The following is a 22,314-nucleotide window of genomic DNA, read 5'->3' on the forward strand; positions in this document are numbered from 1 at the left end:
CAGCACTAGGAGCACTAGCTCTGCCACCATTAGTTGAAGCAGGAAAAAGATTAAAAAATTAACTTGTTTAATTAATAAAATTGAAGTGGTGACAATGAATTATAATGTTAGGACACACATAACTATGAAATTATTTATAGTTTTATAGGTGTTAATAGCAGTTAATAGAGATAGTCATAAGCAATTACAGCCAGGGGAAAATAAGATGGTGGCCACAAGCAATCACAGCCAGAAAAACTAAAGTGGGGGCCTTAAAACAATTTGGCCACTAGGGATCAGGCAGGCAGAGGTGAAGTAAAGTCACTCCAAAGCCTGAAGGGAGGGGTCAATCAGGCACAAGTGCAGGTTCTCAAAAAGGTCCAGCTTTAATTACAGATTAATGTAGAGGCTTTGATTGGGCCATAAGAATGGACCAATCAGGGAAGGCTTAAAGCTGATTGGTAGATGGGTCTAGGATTGAAAAAGCAACCAATTAGAAAAGGTCAAAAGCTGTATATAAGGCAGAGTGCTGAGCTGCTCGCCTTAGTATGAGTAGAGGGTGATAGAGTATGGGAGTGTGTAAGAAAACACTGGTGGTTAAGGGCTGAAATAGAAGAGAAATACTGCTAAGTTACTAAATAGAAGGACCTGTAAATGACACAAAGGAAAAAGATTATTGCAGAAAAGTAAGTATGTACAACTGATATGGTAACAACTACAATATGTGAATGTATGTAGCTGGGTTAATAAAGCTTGATATTTATATATACTGTTGTAGTGTACAGGTAAAAACTTGCTGTTAGTATCCTACATGAGATGATTATCTCATGTAGAATAAACCACTTAGTTCTATTGTATGGTATTACAATATTGGCTACCCTACTATGTATTTTTACTACATTACCTTGTATGACCTTTGAAATCAATTATATTAAAGGTTTTTTTATAGTTCAAAGAATAGCTAACTTAAAAGACTACTACCTGAGTGTCAGTGCTTCAAGGAGAAGGTTGTCGCCATATCCTCCCAAGGCTTAACAATTAATCTTTTTGGGGAGGTTTCCTAAAAGTTCAAGGGAAACTCTTGGTAAAACCCTAGCAATTCCCTAGGAGACAAGCCTCTCCTGTTACCTACTGAAACCAGATAAATTGATAGCTAGGATGTTGCTACAAATAGATCATTGTAGTGCTCTTGAGCCTAACCCTCAAAGTAAAAAAAACTTGGCGTCCCTGGGTGGGCCCACTGTTTGATACCTTTTTGATGGTATAGCACTTACTAGTAGGTAGGAGGCTGACATCAGTCACTGATTTGGAATCTAGAGAGATTTAGTATCTCCACTAGCCAACCTTAAAGACATCCATAGCAAAAAGGAAGAGTTTTTATTATCAGAGGAACAGATTGGGGCACTGAAAGTAAGAGACCTAACAATTCTGTCCCACAGAAGCACAAATTATTAGAACTCCTGTTTATGTTTAAACCATTGGTCACATGCTGGGATGGTGCTGATACCCCTGTATTAAGAGATCAGTGGATGCAGTAAAAACAGCAACCATAGTCAAAGGAGAAAGGGCTTATAAGTAGTCAACTGGACTACAAAACTAGATTGTAGTTAAACAGACAGTTGTAGCCTGTGAAAGGATCAGGGGTGAAAGAAGCCAAGCAGCTATTTGCTAATGTATTGACCCCTTATCACGAAATAATTGCAGCCGTAAGCGCAGGTTTGCATATTAAAAAGGTGAAGATGAAGTCTAAATTTCTGCCTAGGTGAGTGGTAAAAATACAAGAACTAATATGACAGCAAAAGGAATGACTTCAGAAATAATGTTTGACTTCACTAAGCAAAAGGGACATAAGCCATAGAGAGAATGTATTTGTTGGATTTGGTGCTTACCAGCAACTATGAGCAATAGGCTCAACCTAAGAGAAAAGGTATCCTCTTGGGGAAAACCCAGTAAAGAAGCAAGCTGCTTTACAGGGTTTGCAAATTGTAATAAGTTCCTTAGATTCCAAAGTGAAGAATTTAAGTAGCATTACAAAAATTAAGAAACTGCTGACAGAGAATTTTAACTTACAGAAAAGCTGCCAATTTAAAAGCAAAGGTTGGTATGTTGAGAGCTACTGTTAACTCAGGCTACTCAAATGATAGCTACACACAAGGAGACCAGTAAGGCACAAATGAAACTGCAAGATGTGGCAGAAAAGCCCAAAAATTAAAGGGGCAAGCTGCAGCGGTGGTTTTTCTTTTTTTGGTGAGGACAGAAAATAGTTAGCCACAGGGCCTAACAATGCCAAAAATGTGCTCCAAAAAAGAGATGCAAGTAAGAGAAGGAGCAATAATGGCAGTAAAGGGGCTAGAGAAACTGGGATGGTAACTTCCTTGAACTGTGCAATACAGAGGAAAAGACCAACCTTTGTGGTAAAGGTTCCTCTGGTTTGTACTGAGAGGGACAACCCCCAGGAGTTTTGAGCCCTTACACCATTGAACAAATGGGGGCATTGGGGAAGTCCACAGGTCCTCTAAATAGTACAATAGCCAGTTGGTCAGCTAAAATATCTAGTATGCCTGGGGATAACAGGAACTGATCTCAGCCATGGCTGAAACACAACTAAACACCTCTGTTGGGGTTAGAAGAATCCAAAAGGTTGGATGCCTCAGGCCCGGTTCAGCAGCTGCTCCAGAAGCAACTGGAATTCCATCCTAGGGAGAAGGCTCAACTTGGGCCTGAACTCTACACTCTGAGAGGAGTGCAGTGCACTTGTGATAAGCAATGGCTTAAAATATTAAGGGAGCAAGATTGCTGCTGACGGTAAACTGCCAGACCAGTAGCGATAGATGTGGTTCTGAATTCACAAATCCGGTAGACAGAATAACCATGCATATTGCTAACAGGAAGCAGTATGTGGGTAGCTAATGGCACCACTCCGGGAAGTAATGCTGTGATAAGAATGGAAAAAGATTGTCCTCACAAAATTTGAAGGAAAAGAATAAGGCTAGCCCTGGGATAAATTTGGAAAACTTTTCTAGACTCCCCTGTGGAAGTAATTCTAATTGCCTGAACTGAAAAGAGGTGAAGTCTGCCTTCCTAGGAGGGGACTCTGATGTAATGTCTCTTCCTTAAAAGACACCTAAGTCATACATGACTTGGGAATTAATGCATAAAAAGTTGAGGGAGGTACTGTAAGGTGCAATGTAACATGATCTAAAGTGACTTTAGTGTCAGAAGTTGGTTTAACAATGGTCACATCAGTCACGTTAGTAATTCAGGAGCTGCTTTAAAACATAGGAAAAGTTGTCTGTAAAATACAGGAAGGACGCCTGCCCCTGAGGAAAAAGCTGCATAAGGGATTTAATAATCTTCTCCCATAATGGCCCACAGGAGAAGGGTGATGAATGGACTAAAGGAGGTGTAAAAGCAGCAAGATTGTTAAATGGGGGAGAGAAGCTTAGTTTGTGTACAACTTGTCTTTGAAGAAGGTTATTGCAGTATGAGCCTAGAATCCAATCCATGGGCTACCTACTGAAGAATGGTTTCAAAGGCTAGTAAATCATGAGGAGTACACCTTCCACTCCTCAAGCCTCAACGGATCTAGCATGGGGAGGCCAAGTGCCCCTGAATTTTTTTCCTCCCTCAGTATTGGTAAAACTATGCTAGCTTAGTGCTCCATTGAAAACCATGTGTGCAAGATCCCCAGTAACAGAATAGTCTAGTAAATGTAAGTGCCACCTACCATTGGATTAGACCTTTCCCATAGCTTAGTTGCTTTTCCAGTGGCAATACTAAATTTTATAGAACTTAAAAAGGTAAAATGACTATTGGAGCCACTGGTTTTGGTATTGTAGTGGTTCAATTGTCTATCCCTACAAGAGAGAATTGATCTCACTGAAGGAATTTTATGGGAAATGGAAAAATAGTTAATCTAATCTAATCAGCAACTGCCTGTAAATAGGCAACATTTAATAGAACTTGCTGACAATGAATATAGTCAATAAAATATTGTAAAACACTCCCCAGGGAAAAGGGTCTGGTTATTTTCTTTTCCAGAACTAAGAAGCCAGATGGTGGATAATGCAGTTCTAGTCACCCTGGCTCTTCTAGGTATAGGTTGTTAAATTCTGCAGTGGTGGTGGTGTAATTTTGAAGCCGATAGCAATGGCAGTTGGGTTGGATTTTGTCCAGTGGATCTTTGCTAACAGTAATGTTTGCTGCCTCTTCATGTTTCCAAAACTAAATAATCAAATAAGGATAAAACAGTTAGTTACAATGGGATATGTAAGGATGCAGGACTTAAACAAATGTTTCATTTTATTCACTGTCTCATACTTGGTGCACTGTAAATCCCCATAATGTCCTGTCACCAGGACCAAGAGGGTGTTAATGAATAGCTAGAAAAAGGAAGCCATAATATGGGGCAAGGCAGTTAAGATTGAACCATGGCAGTGTACCCTAGTAAATGGCTCTAAATAGCCATCTGCATGCTCCAATAGCCTCTTGGTAGTCCTAAACAGCCCACACATCACTCCTGTCCTTGTTAGAACTAACATACCCACAAAGAATATTCAGGCAAAAAAAGCAACAAATGGTCCTTAGACATAAACAAGGGAGGAAGTACAGTCCTTAGAAAAGTAGGGTAATAAGTATAAGAGGGACCATATCTGGTGGGTAACTTCACCCAATTCATGAAATGAAGAATAATCTGGATCTCTAAGTTTGAATGGAAAAAAAATCAGTAGATCTGGACAAACAGGAAAAGAACATGGGCCCATGGCACTGATATATCAACTAAGAAAAACATGACCATTATAAATGATCCAGGAAAAAATAAACCTGTTATGATATAAAGGAAAAGGCATTTGTATTTGAAACTGTAAAGAAGTAAATGTATACAACTTTGACATTGGCCTCTAGGAAGCCAGGCTGAGATTGGGATTTTGCCCTATTGAAGCAAAGAAAGGGGCAGGCAGATGCCCAATACTAGTGGCTTTTCTTTCATAAGGGATACCAATCTAGCAACAAACAGCTTCTGATCACCTCACTGGTTTTATTCAGAAGATCAACACAGTTCCCTTAGTCATCCAGCTCTCTGGCTTCTATGCAGACAGCCAAGTCAGGTATGATGGGGGATTCATCAATCATTGCCAATGACGTGTAACAAGTTCTGCCCATCCCAAAGGACTAGACACATTACCAACCAGGTCAACGAATATTTCAAATCTTACCCAAATACATGCTTAAAGCCGATACTTATGAACTAAACTAACAAAAATGGGTTAAATTCATATACATATCTCGGATCAAAGTAGAGATGTTAAACTGAGTTGCAAAGTTCTTAATTGACACAAGTATCTGGAAACAACCTAATCAAGTTGGGGCTCATCAATTCTTGGTTAGAGGTTGTCTTAGAAATCCAGTCCAGAGAAATGCAGCAGGAAATGAAGAATCAGCAGGGTGGACCAGAACAAGCTGAGATCATAGACTTATGACTCAAACCTTCTCTGTCGAGGCTCAAGCCATCCTAAAATTAAAAAGGATTAGGTCCAAGGCTTCTCTTATAGTTTTTTAGCAGGCTGACAGTCACTTGTTAGCAAGTATTTCCCTGAGTGAATGAATGATAGGTAAAATCCCTTGTCTTTGAAGTAACCCCACTCTGTTTCCTGGATATGCATTATTAACTGTTCAATGAATAGTTAGCAGACAGTTTAATTAAACTGCAAAGATACAGAATTATATTACATCAAGGTTCATCTACAGGTTAATATTCCACTTTGGCCTCTGTATCAATAGTAATAGACAGGAAAGCAGTTTGTTTACATTGCTAACCTCTAACAAGATTCAGGTAAACAACATCAAATAACTTCCGACAGTACTTTGCATTTCAAATACTTGGGTTTTACTTAACATGGCTTGGCTAACTATCTACAAGGAATGGCTCCAATTACCACTTTTAAATATGCCCTCAAAGGTTGTGTTTAGGTTTCCAGTCTGCCAGGCTTAATTCTTTCTGGCTCAGTGTCAACACTTTTTAAAGGAAAAGTTCCTCATGTGCTTTCATAGCATGGTGTGCCCCAAATAAATAAAAAGGGCAACTCTGCTGTTAAAATGGGACCATAAAGAGCATTGCGTATATCAGCATTGTTAATACTCCTCCACAAGGAGGCTACAAAAGAATAACAGCTCATTGTGTGCCTCGGGAAAAACTTGTACCAAGAAATCATGGTGGTATTGAATCATCATAATGATACATCATATAGTTGTATAGCATCGTTAAATTAAAAAGGCAGATGTTACCAACTAAGTCTTTAATTTAATGGAGCTGTAATTGTGGGGGTGGAAGAAGGGTAACAAATGTGTATGTATTAGATGGTGTAAATGGCTGAAGTGAGAATTATGAATTATACTAAACTCATAATTAAAACATCTCTAAAATAACTACTGTAGTAGAATGCAACTTTAAGTTCACATTACCTAATGCCAAAAGTAAAAACCAGCTGATTGGTTGCTTTTCAATCCTAGAACTGACATGCTTGAGTTAGTGAGTGGAAGGCAGTGGACTATATGAGCATCAGACATTGGAAGTCATAAGATACGAGCTGAAATCACTGAAGTTGAGGAGAAATGCCACAGCAACAGCCAACTGGCAGAGTAGAAGGACCTATAGACAACAGGGGGGAAAAGAACCTTGCTGAAAAGTGGTCTCTTTTTTAATATAAAGAGAATGTGTATGCCTAGCTTAATAAAACTGGATGTTTCTGTATGTTACCTATACTGTACTAATGTATAGGTAAGAACTTGCTGTCCGCCTCCTACATGAGATTGATCACCTCATGTAGAATGTAACCACTTAATGCTATGTTCCTATTGTATTACAATATTGGTTAAGTATTGATTTGTGCAGCATTGTTACCTTAATATGTGCCTTTTGGAATCTCTTGTATTGAAGATTGGTATATTTTAAAAAATACTTGGTTTTCAGAGGACTGCCTGAGTGTCAATCCTTTTTGAGCAGAAGGCTGTATTTGTGTTCTCCCAAGGGTTAACAGTCTGTTCTGAGGGAGTTTCCCAAAGGTTAAAGGGAATCCCAGGCCATTCCTCTAAGGTGGGGCCACCTCCTGTTACTCCCAAATTCAGGGCACGGTAGCTGCACAATGACTTTTGTATCAATCTTGTAATCAATTGATCTGGTTTTGGTAGGTAACACATCAGTAGTAGAAACCTCCATTAGTTTCCCAAAGCGGAAATGTACCTGAACAGGCTTTTTTCCTTGGGTAACAAGGGTCCATGAGCTGGTGGAGTGACTGGATTCTTTCTTTTCATTAAATCTGCCAGAGCATTCTGTGCTTTCACTGTTTTCTATGTGCCTTCACCACATCTGCAAGTTCAAGGTTTCTTCAAGATATCCTGGAACTGCCAGCGCCATCCACTTCAAGCAATTCATTGGCTCATTCATAAATTGTGGATTCCATTGCCATTATTTGCTTCCCTTCTTAAACATGGCAGATGACTGAAGCACCATAGATGCTCTCTTCCATAAGAGTCTTTGGTATCACCCAGGAAAGTGAGTTTGGTGTGATGCAGGAACTTCATTGCATGATGCACACCTCCCATCCCAGTGTTTATTGTTAAATTTGGTTCAATTCCTTCATTTCATCAACTGTGCTTTGCAGTAGATTGCTTCATCACACGACATAAGTCCGGTCTTAGCCCAGAGTAGAACATGCCCTGAAAATATTTCTTCTTGGTGCATGCTTATTAACATCAATTGCTGATGCAGAAATTGTTGCTTCGTAGTCAATAGGCAGAAATTTCTCCAATTAATTCATCCTACTTAGGACAAATACATTGTAGTATTACATTTTATAAACAAACTCAGACTGTTGTGACTACAACCTTGGTCGTTAACCAAAAACAAAAGTGCAGGAAAATACATCACATAGATCACACAGGGCTAAGTATGTCTGACTTTCATATGCTTCAAGGTCAGAAAGGACCATTATGATCTAGTCTGGCATCCGGAACAAACAAGTATGGTTAGTTACATTGGCAATTGTATTGAAGATTTGTCAATTTTGGTCAAAATTAGACTGACTTATGGTCCTTCTTGTTTAGTTGAACACTACGTGATAGAGAATAACTGCACCACTTCCAGCATCTGCAGCCATCCTAGTGGTGATCACCAGGTAAGTACCTAATGTGTGGTAGCAATGAATTTTTTTCACTGAATGAGGGTTCCCCTAATTCACTAGGATCCTTTTTAAAATCTGGCTCATAGACTAGGGGGGCAGGGGTCTTTGGAATCTATCTCCAATACCCAGCCAAAGTGGGGCAGCAGAGGGGCAAGGTTGGAGCTGGCATTTTTACAGGTTGCTTGTACCACAGTTAATCGTGCTGTGCCATACTCCTCAGCAAGGGCAGTAATAAAAGGTTGAGTAGTAGCATCCTACAGCCCCATGTTGAGTACAGTTAGGCAGTGATAACATTGTCCATTGTTTAAAAACATGGAGGCAGTTGTTTCTAGGTAGCTGAAAATAACAAACAAGGCCCAGATTGCTTTCAGTGATCCAGCTGTGCAGGCTTCAGCTGTATATGTAACATGTTTTTTATCTCTAACCTCTACCATCTCTTGTTTTGACCAAAGCACGAAGGCAGTAAGCTAAAGTGGGGCTTTTCATTGAAGAAAATATTACTTATACCACCTTCTTTCCCCCTCACCTTTTGCTGCTTGATGAGAAGTAGAAGGCCTGAAACTTGGCCTCATGCCATTAGAAATCCCCCCTCCTTTTTCAGTGGTTTAATTTAAAAATAGTCTGTTGCTGGAGATCTCCTTGGAGGAGCAGCAAACTCCCATAAGGATGACTATTTAGAGATCTCTTCTCCCAACTGTTCAAGCAGCATTTTGTAATACGTATTAAACAAAATCCCTTCATTTCTCTTTCCTTGTGTTTCACTTCCCTGGGTGTCTGATGCTATTGTCACAGGAGCCCTCTGATCAACAAAGATTCTTACAGGACAGGAGATCTGTATAATGGATTATAAACACCAGGCACAAACACTAGAAAAACCTATCAGACTGCCTTTACCCAGCAGTCTAAAAGGATATCCCCTTAATAATCTTCCCTTGGGAGCCACCAACTATATACGCCAGTTCTTCAGCGTGTATTGCATTACCACGTCTGTTTGATTTGCATAAAATACAGCAGCCACCCATGTTCCTCAAGTCCTCGGTTACCCATTAGTACTAATCCCCTGAGAGTTTGTGATTAGAAAATTGCACAAAATCCACCCCTCCAAGTCTTCTCATCTGTATCCAGACTGAGTACTACTTAAAGCTAGGTGCATTGAAAGCACCAGCTGCTCTAAGGGGGTGGGGTCATGTTTGATGTAGGCTAATCATAGTTTCAATAATTGCTCTAATTTCAACAGCTATTTGTAGTGTCTGGATGATGAAAGTTAAGTAGTGCTGTTTCATCTCCCCTCCATCCATGCCTCGGATTGTTGGCTGGATTTTGGGTTTTTTCTGGCAGGTTGCAGAAGCACAAACATTTTTTGTAAATGACCAAAACCAGTCAGGACTCCCAGAGCAGCCACGCTTTTCCCCAAGTACAAAGGGCAGTTTAGGCCCCCTACTTCCATTGAAAATCCATCCCCATACCTGATCTACAATACAAGCCCAGCTTATTGTTTCCTCTCAGATAACGTTAGTTGAATAAAGAGAACCATCCCTTCTACAGTAGACTGTAGCAGCAGACACTTCAGGAGGTTCAGATGAGCAGGCTCTCCCACTGGGGTATTTAAGATACTCCAGTCTACTGCAGTGTCTTGTAAATTTACTGGGGAAAAACCCAACTAACTAGAGTAAAAGAAAGGAGTGTCTGCTAGAGTTCCTTTCTCCAGTGCCCCGCCGCAGACGTGAGGGAAGAGTGTGTGGTGGAGAAGATAATGCAAAAACAAACTTTTGAAATACTCAACAGGAAAGAAGAAATTTTGGGAAAGCCCCCATTTCCTGTGGAAGCTGGACTATGCAGTGTGAAGACCCCCATGACCTCTGAGGTAAGGGGAATTGGCTACGAACAGTGGTTCACTTGATGCTGTAACTCTCTGCTTCATGTGGTCATCTCTCAGACCAAGCAGTATACAATCCCAACTGCTCTCTACAGGGGCAGGTTCCTTCATTACGTCTGCCTCCAGTAGATAACTTCTGTTTTAGTTAGAGCGGTGCCCTAGCTGTAGTACTCCTTGCTGGGGAGTTGTGATGAGGAGCACATGCCTTGAAACAGAAGGGGGTCTGTGCTGCTTGCTTCAGGGAGTCCCTTTGAGATTCTCTACATTCAGGCCTATCTCTCTAAGATAAGAAGAGAATGGGAACTAGACAGGCTCTTGGGTAGCTTGAATAGCTACAGAACTGGTCTGTTAGATACACCTGCATCTTAAGAGGCCACAAGCTTTGAACAATCTTTCCTTTTTAAGGAAAGAAATTAGACTTTGTATCATCTCCTCACATGTGCCCCACAGTGGGGACAGAAAAAGAGCACAGACCCATCCTCCTGTGTCAGAACAATAAAGCACTCTTTCCCCCTCCTATCAAACCTGACTTCCACCCCAGTATCTTCCTTCTAAGACCCTCCATTCACCAGCTGAAAAAGATAGTGAAGCCACCTCCCACTCAATCTACCAATCAAAACTAACCTAGTCCAAGTGAAATTGACTGGAAATGCACAGGGACTACTGGCCAGATGTTTAAAGGTATTTAGGTGCCTACAGATGAAAGGTGCTGATGAGGTGCTTAACATCCATTGATTGCAGTTCACTACATGGCTTGAAAGGGAATACTAGTGTTTCCTGCTTTCAAGGCCAGCTTCAGCCCAAGCATTTCTCAGATTAAGAAATGTGATATACCTGTACTAGCGCAAGTCATGTTTTGCACTGGTGCAGTATATTCTACAGTGGGGGTTTGCTACACAAATGGTTGAAACCCCTGTTAGATGAGCCCATTGTTTGCTAATGATCATTCCTGGTTATTTTCAAAACAGAACATTAGAACATGAGAACATTAAACACAGATGCAGGCAAAAAGCTGTGCGCCAAGTTGGATGTAATGCCAGAATTTCCACACCCTGGCCCATCTGTTTACTTTAAAAATCCTCTTTTGCAATCCGTTTCTTGCATTACCTTTCCAGATTAGAGGCTTGTTTGTTCGTTCATCCCTCAGTTTACACCATTAAAACTCAACTAGTTAGTTCAACAGAACCAGAAAGTGGAACCGACACAAGGCTGGATGGAAACGTTACTTGCTAAGATTAGAAACAGTCAAAGTGGCATGAAATAATATGTTAAGGGAGGTTTTTGTAGTGTGCTGCCTAAACAAAACCTTGTAATGAATCCTCCTCTGATCTCTCAAACTGGGGAAAGGGCCAGGCTGTTTGAGATAACAATGGTCAATTATTGTTTCTCTTCTAGTCCCAATTCTGCTACTGACCTTCGGGGACATGACTTGCCTAACATCACCCCTCTGTGCCTCCATGTCCCTGTCTGTAAAAGGGGATGATACTTACTGCTTTGTAAAGCACTTTGAGATCTAAGCATGAAAAGTGCTCTGTAACTAGGTATTATTATTATTACTGGACCAGGAAGGTAGTGGTTAGAATTAGAGGGAAATATAGCAGCAGACCTTTTCTGTTTTGGTTTATTCCCACCACATTAAATAGACTCACTAGCCTGTGACTCAGAAGGTATCATTAACCCCCCAGTAATGTCACTACTTTTTTCCCCATGTGGTAGCTACTTAACTGGAATTAGGACCTGCTATGTTACTTTAGATTCCTAGATTTGAAGGCCAGGGATCATTATTATCCCCTAGCTTGACTCCTGCATGAAACAGCTCAGACAATCTCAGCTGTCAATCCCATAACAGATGTGCTGTGCACCACTGCCTTCTATTAGCTGAACAGTTCTGAGGGCATCAATGTGTCATATGCCCTGTACTGCCAAGAGCAAACAGGTTCCTTTGCTCAGTGAGTGGGGGGCTGTGCTTTGTGGAGAGGTAGATCGGAGCACTCTCTAATATCTGATTGGCCATGATGTATGCTGTAAAGATAACTGAAGTTATTAGATGATTGTGGACTTCTTATAATATTATAAGAGATTCCCTGCTGCTTTCTTTCCAGGATTATAAAGTGTTCATGACATTCTTTGGGGGGGGGGGGAGGTTACCAAATATCTGTGCCAGACATCTATTATTCAGCAGCGAAGACACGGGCATGAATGTCATTTGAAAGTAATGTGTTTTTTAAGTATGGTGTTGCGGAGAAACCCTAATTTACATGTTAAGATTCCTTGACAGACGCAGGGAATATTGCTGCATCCTTTGCTGTGATTAGTGATCTGTGGTCAATCAGCTGACAACTCTGCAATTTCCAGCTTCAGCCTAAACTAAATTTAAAAGCCACCTTTACCTTGAAAATAGGTTTCTAATGGAAATAGCAGCTCAGTCATAGATATGCTGTCTGGAATGAGATGTTCTAGGAGGCACACTGAAAAATAGCTCTCGAGTGGATGCTTCTATTTACACTTTCCACTGTACACTAAGCCAGGTAATCTGCTTTCAGTACAGGGGCTCCCCACCCAGATCCCAGGCATCCATTCTGCATGGTTAGAAATAACCAGAGCAGAGGGAAAATTAGAGGGACCAGTTCTGCTGAGGGAATGGCTAAGTATCTGCTCTCTTTTCAGGACATCTCGCTGCTCATGTCCGTGGCTTCTCTGGGCAAGTGTACTGCCTGGTGCAAGATTCCAGGGGGCACACCCCAATGCTGCACGGAACACTTGAAGAAGGGCTGGAAGGGGGCTGCAGGCTGACACGCATCCTTCCCCTTCTGCTTCCATGGGGAATGGGTGCAAAAGCACAGAACCTAGCTGTGTTCCCTCTTGCACAAAACCTCCTGTCTCTCAGCCCCCTCCCTCAGTGACAGGGGCTTCAGAACCAGTTGCTAGCTCGAGTCCATGCATCATGGTTTCAGTGAGGGGTCTTTAGACACTTCCTTGGTTTTGTTCCTGATGGGATTTTCTGTGCATGCAAAAATACACCTCAATTGTATCCAGTTAGTCTATTTTATAGGATCAGAGGCAGCAGCCACTGAAGTCCCAACGATGGGAAACCATCAAAGGGAGAAAAATCCAAGTAATTGAAATGGTTCCGTGTTTGCTTTGAGGAATTGAGTGACTATTCACACCAAAAGATGATTGAGTCTGTAATTAGACTGCAAACTCTTCTTGGAAAAGTCAGCATTTGCAGTAAAGGTGGTTTTCTTCTGAAAATTAACTGATTTATGTTCCTGGGGCTCTTTTGGGGAGTGAAAATTATGGACACTCACTTTAGAAGGTAGGGTACTAGTCTGGGATTCAGGAGCCTGGGTTCTATTGCTGGCTCTGTCATTGGCCTTCTGGGGGACATGGGCAAGTCACGGTACTTCTCTGTGCCTCTGTTTCCCCATCAGTAAAAATACTGATCTCCTTTGTAAAGCGCTTTGAGATCAGTGGATAAGAGCTGGATGTTCTCACAAGTTACTCTACTCAGTGACACTCACGGTCACTTCCCCTCTCCTCGCTGACTGCCTTGTCCATGTGGAACAGACAGCACATGCTAAACGCGAGCATAAAATGTCATTACCTCCTGAGGTTTCAAAAGGCTGCAGCTAAGCAGACGTGCAAATGGACGCTGCTGCAAGGTGCACGGAAACCCAGCATCCCTCCATGAATTGCGTTTACACTCGTTTTTGGAGGCTGATAACATTTTTGTTTCCTCCCAGGATCAGGGCATGTAGAAACACAGCCATGAGGAAGGCAGCACCAGGTAGCTCGGGGGGCACCGATGCTTTCATGAACATCGCTGGCTCCAGTCCCAACCCAGCTCAATGGCACCTGGAAAGTTCCCATCTGACTATTGAGTGGCTTTGGCATGAGATTGCTATGTTTCAGCCCACTCCCTAGTGGGCTAGACGCTATATCACAAGAGTCCTTAGCACAGTGTGCACAGACTGACTCCCTCATTGGCAAGTCTCAGCAGAGAGGACAAAGACAGAGGATAAGGAGACAGTACTTCCCAAAGGGTGGGGGGAGAAGGGGGTAGGTCTGAAGCATTAGGCACATAAGCCAGGAACAAAACTCAGGGACCATGGCTCCCAGCTCCCTAGAGACTCCTTCCTGTGGGCATAGTTGGAAGAGAATAGAAGCTTCCCTTTGAACAGTGAGCAGTCAACTCAGCGTGTTCAGAAAGACTGAACTTTTGTTTTTCACTCTTGTCCCAGGCTTCGCTTTAGGGGGTCCATGTCAACCCTGAAGCATCTTCCCGACTCGTTACTAGATGCGCTTTCGGTGGAAGTTCTCCAGGATCTGTCTGCTGACGTCTTCCCAAGTGCCATGGAGGACTTTGACTACTTAACCAGGGCTGCCATTTTTGACAGCCTGGATAAAATAGTAACTGAGGAGGTTCAGCCGGTCTTGCCTATGGTTGTGAGTAAAAAATGCATCTTTCTCCATAGGTACGCACAAACATCGGGTTTGAATTTGGAGCTGGTGGATGATGCTGAATTGACAGCCCTGGAATGTGAAGTCCTCCAAGTATCTAAAGAACAGCTATAACACTGCTGGTGGCAGGGCAAAGTTCCTCACTAATGTCTCAGCCCTCCCCTGGAGGGACCATCTCTAATTTTGAGAGAGGCCCATTTGGCCCTATGCCTCTTGACTGAGCCTGCCAATTCGTGTTGTGTGGTGGCGGCGGCTTGTCATGTGAACCATTCCTAATATGACTTGGAACCAATGGCTCATGTCACCTTGTACAGTGGCTCTCGACTTTTCCAGACTACTGAACCCCTTTCAGGAGTCTGATTTGTCTTGGGTACCTCCAAATTTCACCTCACTTAAAAACAACTTGCTTACAAAACCAGACACAAAAATACAAGTGTCACAGCACACTATTACTGAAAAATTGCTGACTCTCTCTTTTACCATATAATTAAATATATAATGGGAATATAAATATTGTATTTCAGTGTGTAATGTATTCAGTAGTATAAACAAGTCATTGTCTGTATGAAATTTCAGTTTGTACTGGCTTTGCTGGTATTTTTTATGTAGCCTGTTGTAAAACTAGGCAAATATCTAGATGAATTGATATACCCCCTAGAAGACCTCTGCATACCCCCAGGGAGGGATACATGTACCCCTGGCTGAGAACCACTGAACAGAAATCAATGACTTTTGGTCAGTATCCAGCTGGGATGGATGCTTTGTGGCATAGTTCTTGTATCATGTCAAGAAAAAGTGCTGTCTACTCACCTCAAATGTAAACAGTGTTTTCTTCTGCATCCGCTCAGCTCCGAGAAGCTCACCAAGAAGAGGAAGATGAGCATGTTCTCGAAGGGATCATTTCACATGTCGTTGAGGAGGACGCCAAAGCTTTAGCTCACTCAGTCCTCAGTCACTACGATGCCGAGACGATGAAGGTGCAGCAAAACCAGGTACTCTTCAAGCATGTGTGGCAGCGTGGATTATTAATTCATGTAAGAAATTAATTCGTGTCCTAGGGAGGAACCGCATAGGCCATCAGTCAGGACAACTAGTTGCCACCTGGTTCAGTTGAAGAACAAAGCCAGCCTACAGTACATCCAGAACAGTTCAATAGGAAGAGAGATTTTCAAATGGACAGCCAGACAGAGACCAACTTCGTAATTGAGAGAATTCAGATTTCTGCAACTAAAGATTGCTGCAACCATGATCATTAAGTGGCATCATCCCAGTTTGGCTTCGTTAAGGTATTGGAATAGGGAACTCTCAAACCATGGCTTTGAGAGGAAACATGCTCACACCCCAACACTTTCAAATCTGGTGCATGAAGTTAGGCTCCTAAATACAAGTGGCCTGACTTCCCCATGGATGTCCTGATGCCTAACCAAGTTCTGGACCCCCACTGTTTAGACAGCTAGCAAAGGAGCACTCTGAAGAGCTTGCAACCTCAGTAGAAAAGATGCACAGTTGGGGAAACCAAAGCAGATTGATTTGCCTTAGGGTCGCATAGGGAGGCAGTGACAGAGTTAGGAACAGAACTCAGCTCCTGACTTGTGGCCCTATTTGTTTAAGTCATGAAACTGATCATGTTTTGTCAGATGTTGTTTTTACATTGAACTTTACAGCCTTTATTCCTCACTACTCTTGTCGGCTGTTACATAACAGGGGTTCTCCCAAAGGGAAGGGGAGGGCAAGAAGTAGAGAAGTTTAGTCTTACACCACTCTGATGCATTTGTCCATCTGGGTGTTGAGTAAGTCTCTCCTCCCTTCCCCCACTAAACCTGTCTTGGACTGGCCAGATGCCAATCAAAAGCCTATTGGTGCAAATACACCACTGGTACAATTATATTGACTTCCATAGGGATGAATGGGTCTGTAGATATCTACAGTAAAGTAGAACCTCAGAGTTACAAACACTTTGGGAATGGAGGTTTTGTAACACTTTCTTTCATTGACTTAGTACAGCTTTGAAACTTTATGCAAAAGAAAAATGTTGCTTTTAACTATCTTAGTTTAAATGAAACAAGCAGAGGAAGTTTCCTTACCTTGTCAAATCTTCTTGTTTAAAATATTCTCAATATTTTAGTTCACATTTAACACAGCACTGTGTTGTATTGGCTTTCTGCTGCTACATGACCATGTACTTTGGGTTCCAAAAGAGGCGTGTGGTTGACCAGTCCATTTGTAGCTCTGGGGTTGTACTGTAGAACAGCAAAGATGTTACAGATTAATGACTACCTGGCACAGTTGAGACCAGAAGGTTTGGATTTGTTTTACCATGTGCAACTCATCTAAGCTGTTTGCTCCCTTCCCTCAGTCTCCATATCTCAGCCTCCTCCCACACCTGCTCCTTTTTTAACCCTCCTGTTCTGCCCTGTCCCCTTTCCTATCCATATCCCCTCTGCCTTCACATTTTTCCACTTAGCTCATCACCGCTGAACTAAACCCTATTGCCCTTACAGAAATCATGTAACTAACATGACATTTGCCACCACTGATCACTGCTTGTGCGTTCTCCCTTTCCTCTACCCTCTTGTCTATTTAGATAGGAAGCCCTTTGGGGCAGGCACCATCTACGACTCTGCCTGTGTACAGTGCCTGGCAGAATGGGGCATGGTTCTTGGATGGGCCTGAGGCTCTACTCTAATAAATGTGCTTAGTAATTAATAATGCACATGAGCTTCCTCAGCAAAGCAGCAGTGAGCAGCAAGGGGACTTGCCTGTTGCCTCCTTCATTTCCTGTATGGGCAGAGCTAAACCAAGTGACTTTCCTCAGTTACACACAACTCAGCCCAACAGCCCTTCAAAAACAAGGCACAGCATGAAAAGCCTTTTAGCTGGGCCCTAAGGTAGAAAGAAGACGAGATGTGGTGAGTCGCTGGCAGGGGAGGTATAGATTACACCCTGTCACACAACAGGCATCTCAGGGTGTATTCTCCTGGATGAGGTGTACATGAATAAAATCACATTACAAGTGTGTGCAATGCACAGGAGGGTTGTCTGGAGATTACACAGGCAGAAAGAAGAGGCTCTCAGAGCCCTGTCGGCTTGGCAAATGCATGAAAGTGGGGGGGGGAGGGTCTGCATAATACTCACCAATAATAGCTTTTTCCAGGTAATTAGAATGGAACACAGTGAAGGATGGAGCCTGGGCTGCAGGCTGGGCTAGGCAAGTGAGCCACATTTCTAAGGAGTGAGGATATGAGCTTGCTCAGCACAGCAAGTGGAGTGGAACAAACACCCCGTATTGCTCTCAAAGGGATTACAAGGAATGATGAGCGTGATGAACACTAATTAATATTCATCTGAATTACAGCTTTAAGACTAAATGTGCGGGGTGGGAAGGAGTCTTTTCTGCAGAGGTGGAATCTCTTTACTGAATTAGCATAGCACTAGACACACACTCCCTGCCCTGAACATCCTAACACTGTCTGGTTTAAATAGACCACCCAGGAAGGGCTGCCCTCTCCATTGTACAGAGGGGAAACAAAGACCCAGAGCCTGAACCCACATTGCTTAACTCCCCTCTCCCACTTGAACCAGTATAGCCTGCCCTTCTGCACTGTCCCAGGTGTCCTGACACCCTGCCCAGCGATCCATTTCTACCAGCACCCCTGTAACCAATCCCAGGCAAAGCACAAAACCAAGAGGTTTTTCTGCAGCAGGAGAGGAAGAGCATGAGACTTCCTCCAGTTCAATCTCCTGAACTGCTGTCTCCTCCAGGCTAGAACTGTCTCAACTCCCAGACTAGTGCGCCCCTTCTACAGCACAACTTCTAAGCCCTAAAATAAACCGGGATTGCAGAGGTTGAGCCATTATCTCTTCCTGCACCCAGGTCAGGGAGCCTCCCCCACTCAGCTCCACCCAGGGGCCATAGGGGATCCTCATGGACTCTAAGGTCAGAAGGGACCCATATGATCATCTAGTCTGATCCCCTGCACAATGCAGGCCACAGAACCTCACCCACCCACTCCTGTAATAAACCTCTAACCTAGGACTGTGTTGTTAAAGCCCTCAAATCATGGTTTGAGGCTACCAAGGAACTGGATGAGAGCGCTGGCAGGAAACCAGGTAGGTTTCTGACAGCAACCTCATCAGTCTGTTTCCCTGAAACATTTTGATTTTGGGTGGGAGGAGGGGGTGAAACAAGTTGGGTTGGAATTTTTCCAACCAGCTCTACAGCCAGATATGTCCACAAGCGTGGCTCCATGGCTCTTAGATAATTGCAGGGGACCGGCCCCAGAATGGGGACCACTGCCCCCGTGGCATTCCGAGTGCATTATCTGCTTGCTGTCATGATCAGCAGCTGAAGGTGGAGGGGGTTTTAAATAAACCGGCTGAGGCTGATGCTTTTGCAAGCAGTCTCGCTCAAGCTCCCGGCAGCCCTTTCAGACCAAGCTATTGCGCCATGACCTTTTCTGTTGACACGCACGTGAGCCCAGCAGGCAGACTGGGCAGCTCTCTGCGTGAGCAGCAAGACAGGGTACACCAGCTGCCGGCAAACTCTGTTCCTCTTGAAAAGTAATTACAGCGTCTCTCCTCTTTCACAGGTTACAGCATTTGCTAGCAAACACCTTATTGACATCTATCTTCTGGAGCACTTGATCCGACTGACGGGTACGGCCGACCCAGGATTTGAGGCGAAAGAGCGCTCAAGTCTGGTTTTAGCAAGTGGGTATTGAACTTCACAGCAGGAGCAACTTCTGCGCCTTCTTTAACAACCACCCTACATGGTGCTTATTTAACACCTTCAATGTGGGCCTCCAACAGGCAGTTTGCAGACTGCAAACCTTGCCCCACCGCAGGGAAGTGGGGAAACTGTTGCTATCTCCTCAAGGGAGGCAGCATGACCTAGTGGGCAGAGCACTGCACTGGCACTCAGGAGCCCTGAGCTCTGCTCTGTGATTGTGGGCAAGTCACCGTGCCACCGTTCCTCCGTAAGTAAAAGAGGGAATGATGACTCCTAAATAGCATTGAGATCTGTGGATGACAAGTGCTATCTAAGAGCTTCTAGTAGCAGAACACCTGGGCCTGACCCTTTTCTAATATATCTGGATGGCAGGGTGCCCAATTAGTAAATTAAGTGATTGGGCCAAAGTCACACTGTAGGTCAGTAGCAGAGTTGGAAACACAATTTTGCAATTCCCAGCTCTACCACAACATGTACTTCCTTCTAGCACTCTAACTGCAGGGGCAGGTCTCTCCTCTTTCACTTCCATTTAATCCTTTGAGCCAAACGTCCCGTTTACTGGTAAGAGACTCTTAAGAAGAACTACACTGGAAAGGGAAACTAGGAGGACGGGTAGGTTAGTGGTTAAAGAATTAGAGGACTCTTAGTTCTATTCCCTGCCGTGGTCACTGGTTCCCTGTGTCACCTCAGCTGTGTGCCTCTGTTTTCCCCATCCATAACATCATTATTTTTATTTGGCACTAGCACACAAGTGGGTGTAGTACAGTAGATAAAACATGCCCCAAAGATCTGCCGGTTGAAGGGCTCAGCCCATCTCCTATCCTGAGGCCAACTGGCATAGAATCAGGCCCTAACAACACACATGGCTATGATGCAGGAGCTACACAAGCGTGGTTTATGATCCATTAACTTGAAATGCTCCCTAGGGTAGATGGGTTTTCAGAAACTGGCACGATCTCTGTACACTATTCTAATCACGGGGACGTTCGAGGCAGAATGGCTCGTAAGGTGCTTTGAGAAGCTCAGAGGAAAGGCCCTATTTAAATTCATTGTGAACAATGAGTGTGAGGCTATTGTAAGCTCCTCGTGGCAGGGACCATCTTTTTGCTCTGTTTGTACAGAGTCCACCACAATGGCATGCTCATCCAAGACTAGAACTCCTAAGCCCTACTAATAATAATTAATAGTAATACCATGGCATAGCCGTCAGCTTTGCTTTGTGGGAGTTTTCAGGGGCCTAACTTGCCCGAGCCCATCAGTCACTGTAAGTAACAATCTCACCAGCCATAAACATCAGCATAACCACTCTATGCAGGTTGCCTTCCTATATCTCATGCAAGAAAGGCAGGCAGAACAGGGCCCCTAAGCGGAAGATGGGAAATGCTGTTTGCATACACAAGTGTAAAAAGCAACAGCTGCTGACTTTTTCCAAGGTGGGGGTCCTCGGCACTGCTGCTCAACGATCTTACCTGAAATCGTTGCGCTCTCTCCCCTCCCAGGTTGGATGTTTGATATTCTCATCAGGCAGTTCTCTAGCCTTCAGGAGCAGCAGCACGCTACCTTCCAAAACGTTCCCCTGGGAGATTTCCATCGGAAAGCTTTTACAGAGGTGGTAAGCAGCCTTGTGTTTTAGACGTGGATGATTTGGGCTGTCTTGTATCTCCCCCTGTACAACAAGGAAAGAAAAGGGGCTGGGGAGTGGGAGAGAGGGGGAGAAACATCCACCAGGCTAGCTGCAGGGCAGATTAAGAAGGAAGGGTCAAATGTACCAGCAGGGGATTCTATAGTGCAGTACTTGTGGTGATTGTTTCCTGGTAATTCTGGCCTGCTCTCTGCCCCATGTTAAGATAGGCCACTTGTATTTTAATTATTTAGGATGCTAAGTGTCTTCTCCTCCCCCAGGCCTCTTCTGTACTAGATTCTTCTCCCTCTCAAGAAGGTGACATTACTCTGCAACTCAGCCCTTTATCCTTTGGAGGCAGAAACGCTGAGTACCACACCGCTAGTGGTGGGGGATGCTAAACACCCTAGATCCCTTTTTCTCTGAACAGGCATGGAAGATCCCACAGCACATATCTCAGTAGACATTTGCCCAGAGTCCCTACAGAATATCTCACTGCCCCACCCCAGGTGGTAAGTGATGGCATGTCAGTACCATGTAAGGTACAGTCCTCAGACCTTAAAATTCCACGGGGCATGCAAGAAGGTAGTCCCTTTACTTGACAGGAACTCAGTGTTATTTCTTGAGTTCACGCCGTAGATCAGGTGGACTTTTAAGGCCCAAGGGCTGCACATAATTTCAGGATGAATTCAGGGTTCGTTCAGGATGAAAACCAGTATCATGTCAATATTACAGCGATCAGTTCTATCTGAAACAACCACTAGATGGCAATACAAAAAGCAATTTTAAACTTATTGCTACAATGCAGGAACAATCGAAGGCACTAAAATCATTAGAATTTGCATATTCTCCATGCCTACAGGTTTTTACTTCTCCAGACTATAGCACCTTTGCAATCTTGAATCTGAAGAGGGTATTGTTTTGTCTTGGATTACTCCAGAGACAGACAATTCTTCTCTTTAAAATCTGAAACAAAAGCTGTAGCCAGAGTCCTATCCCCGAAAATGAGATCCATATTTCTTTAGAGCATGTCAAGTCACCTTTGTTTAGCATCACTCGCTAAAATATCTTGGTTTAAAGAAAGCATTAAGCTCCCTCTTTCTTCCAGATCAGCTCCTGGCCTTGGTGTCTGTTTCATAACAAATCTGGGATTTGTCTTGTGTGTTTCAGGCTTTAGATGTTATCTTGACAGAACTAAATAAACTGGCAGAGGAAGACATGGAAGATCTACTGGAATATGAAAGAGGAGTGAATTTCTGACAAGCTGCTTCTTGCAAAGCCGAACAGTTAATGCACTTGCCTTAAAATATGGATATAAATGGGCCATGAACCAATTCAGGCTGGAAGTCGGAAGGTTTCTAACCAGTGGAGGGGTGAAGTTCTGGAACAGTCTCCCAAAAGGAGTTGTGGTGGGGGGGAAACAATTTAAAGAGACAGTACCTGCTTCCCTGGGCGGTTGTGGCAGAGG

General features: G+C 43.4%; 1 protein-coding gene across 2 annotated transcripts; it reads left to right on the plus strand.

Moving 5' to 3' along the window:
- The first annotated feature begins 513 nt into the window (after positions 1–513).
- LOC137164137 (uncharacterized) lies at positions 514–22,180 on the plus strand. Of its 2 annotated transcripts, none has more exons than XM_067564748.1 (8): positions 514–665; positions 8,083–8,153; positions 9,945–10,023; positions 14,277–14,481; positions 15,345–15,488; positions 19,086–19,206; positions 20,725–20,837; positions 22,017–22,180. In XM_067564748.1, the coding sequence occupies exons 4-8, from the start codon at positions 14,296–14,298 to the stop codon at positions 22,104–22,106; spliced, it is 654 nt and encodes a 217-aa protein (XP_067420849.1). In that variant the 5' UTR covers positions 514–665; positions 8,083–8,153; positions 9,945–10,023; positions 14,277–14,295; the 3' UTR covers positions 22,107–22,180. The 2 variants fall into 2 exon arrangements, with proteins under 2 accessions (XP_067420849.1, XP_067420857.1); XM_067564756.1 differs by lacking the exon at positions 514–665 and adding an exon at positions 7,515–7,531.
- Positions 22,181–22,314: the final 134 nt, after the last annotated feature.

This window comes from Emydura macquarii, unplaced genomic scaffold, assembly GCF_026122565.2.
Source record: "Emydura macquarii macquarii isolate MOO-44397 ecotype Brisbane River unplaced genomic scaffold, CSIRO-AGI_Emac_v2 contig_312, whole genome shotgun sequence".
Classification (NCBI taxonomy): Eukaryota; Metazoa; Chordata; order Testudines; family Chelidae; genus Emydura; species Emydura macquarii.

What these genes read in the sequence shown, in the direction of transcription:
- LOC137164137 (XM_067564748.1), top strand. Translation starts at nt 14,296, where the DNA reads ATGTCAACCCTGAAGCATCTTCCCGACTCGTTACTAGATGCGCTTTCG. An exon ending in TGAAGGTGCAGCAAAACCAG is followed by an intron (nt 15,489 to 19,085) that starts GTACTCTTCAAG and finishes CCTCTTTCACAG; the next exon opens with GTTACAGCATTTGCTAGCAA. An exon ending in GGAAAGCTTTTACAGAGGTG is followed by an intron (nt 20,838 to 22,016) that starts GTAAGCAGCCTT and finishes TGTGTGTTTCAG; the next exon opens with GCTTTAGATGTTATCTTGAC.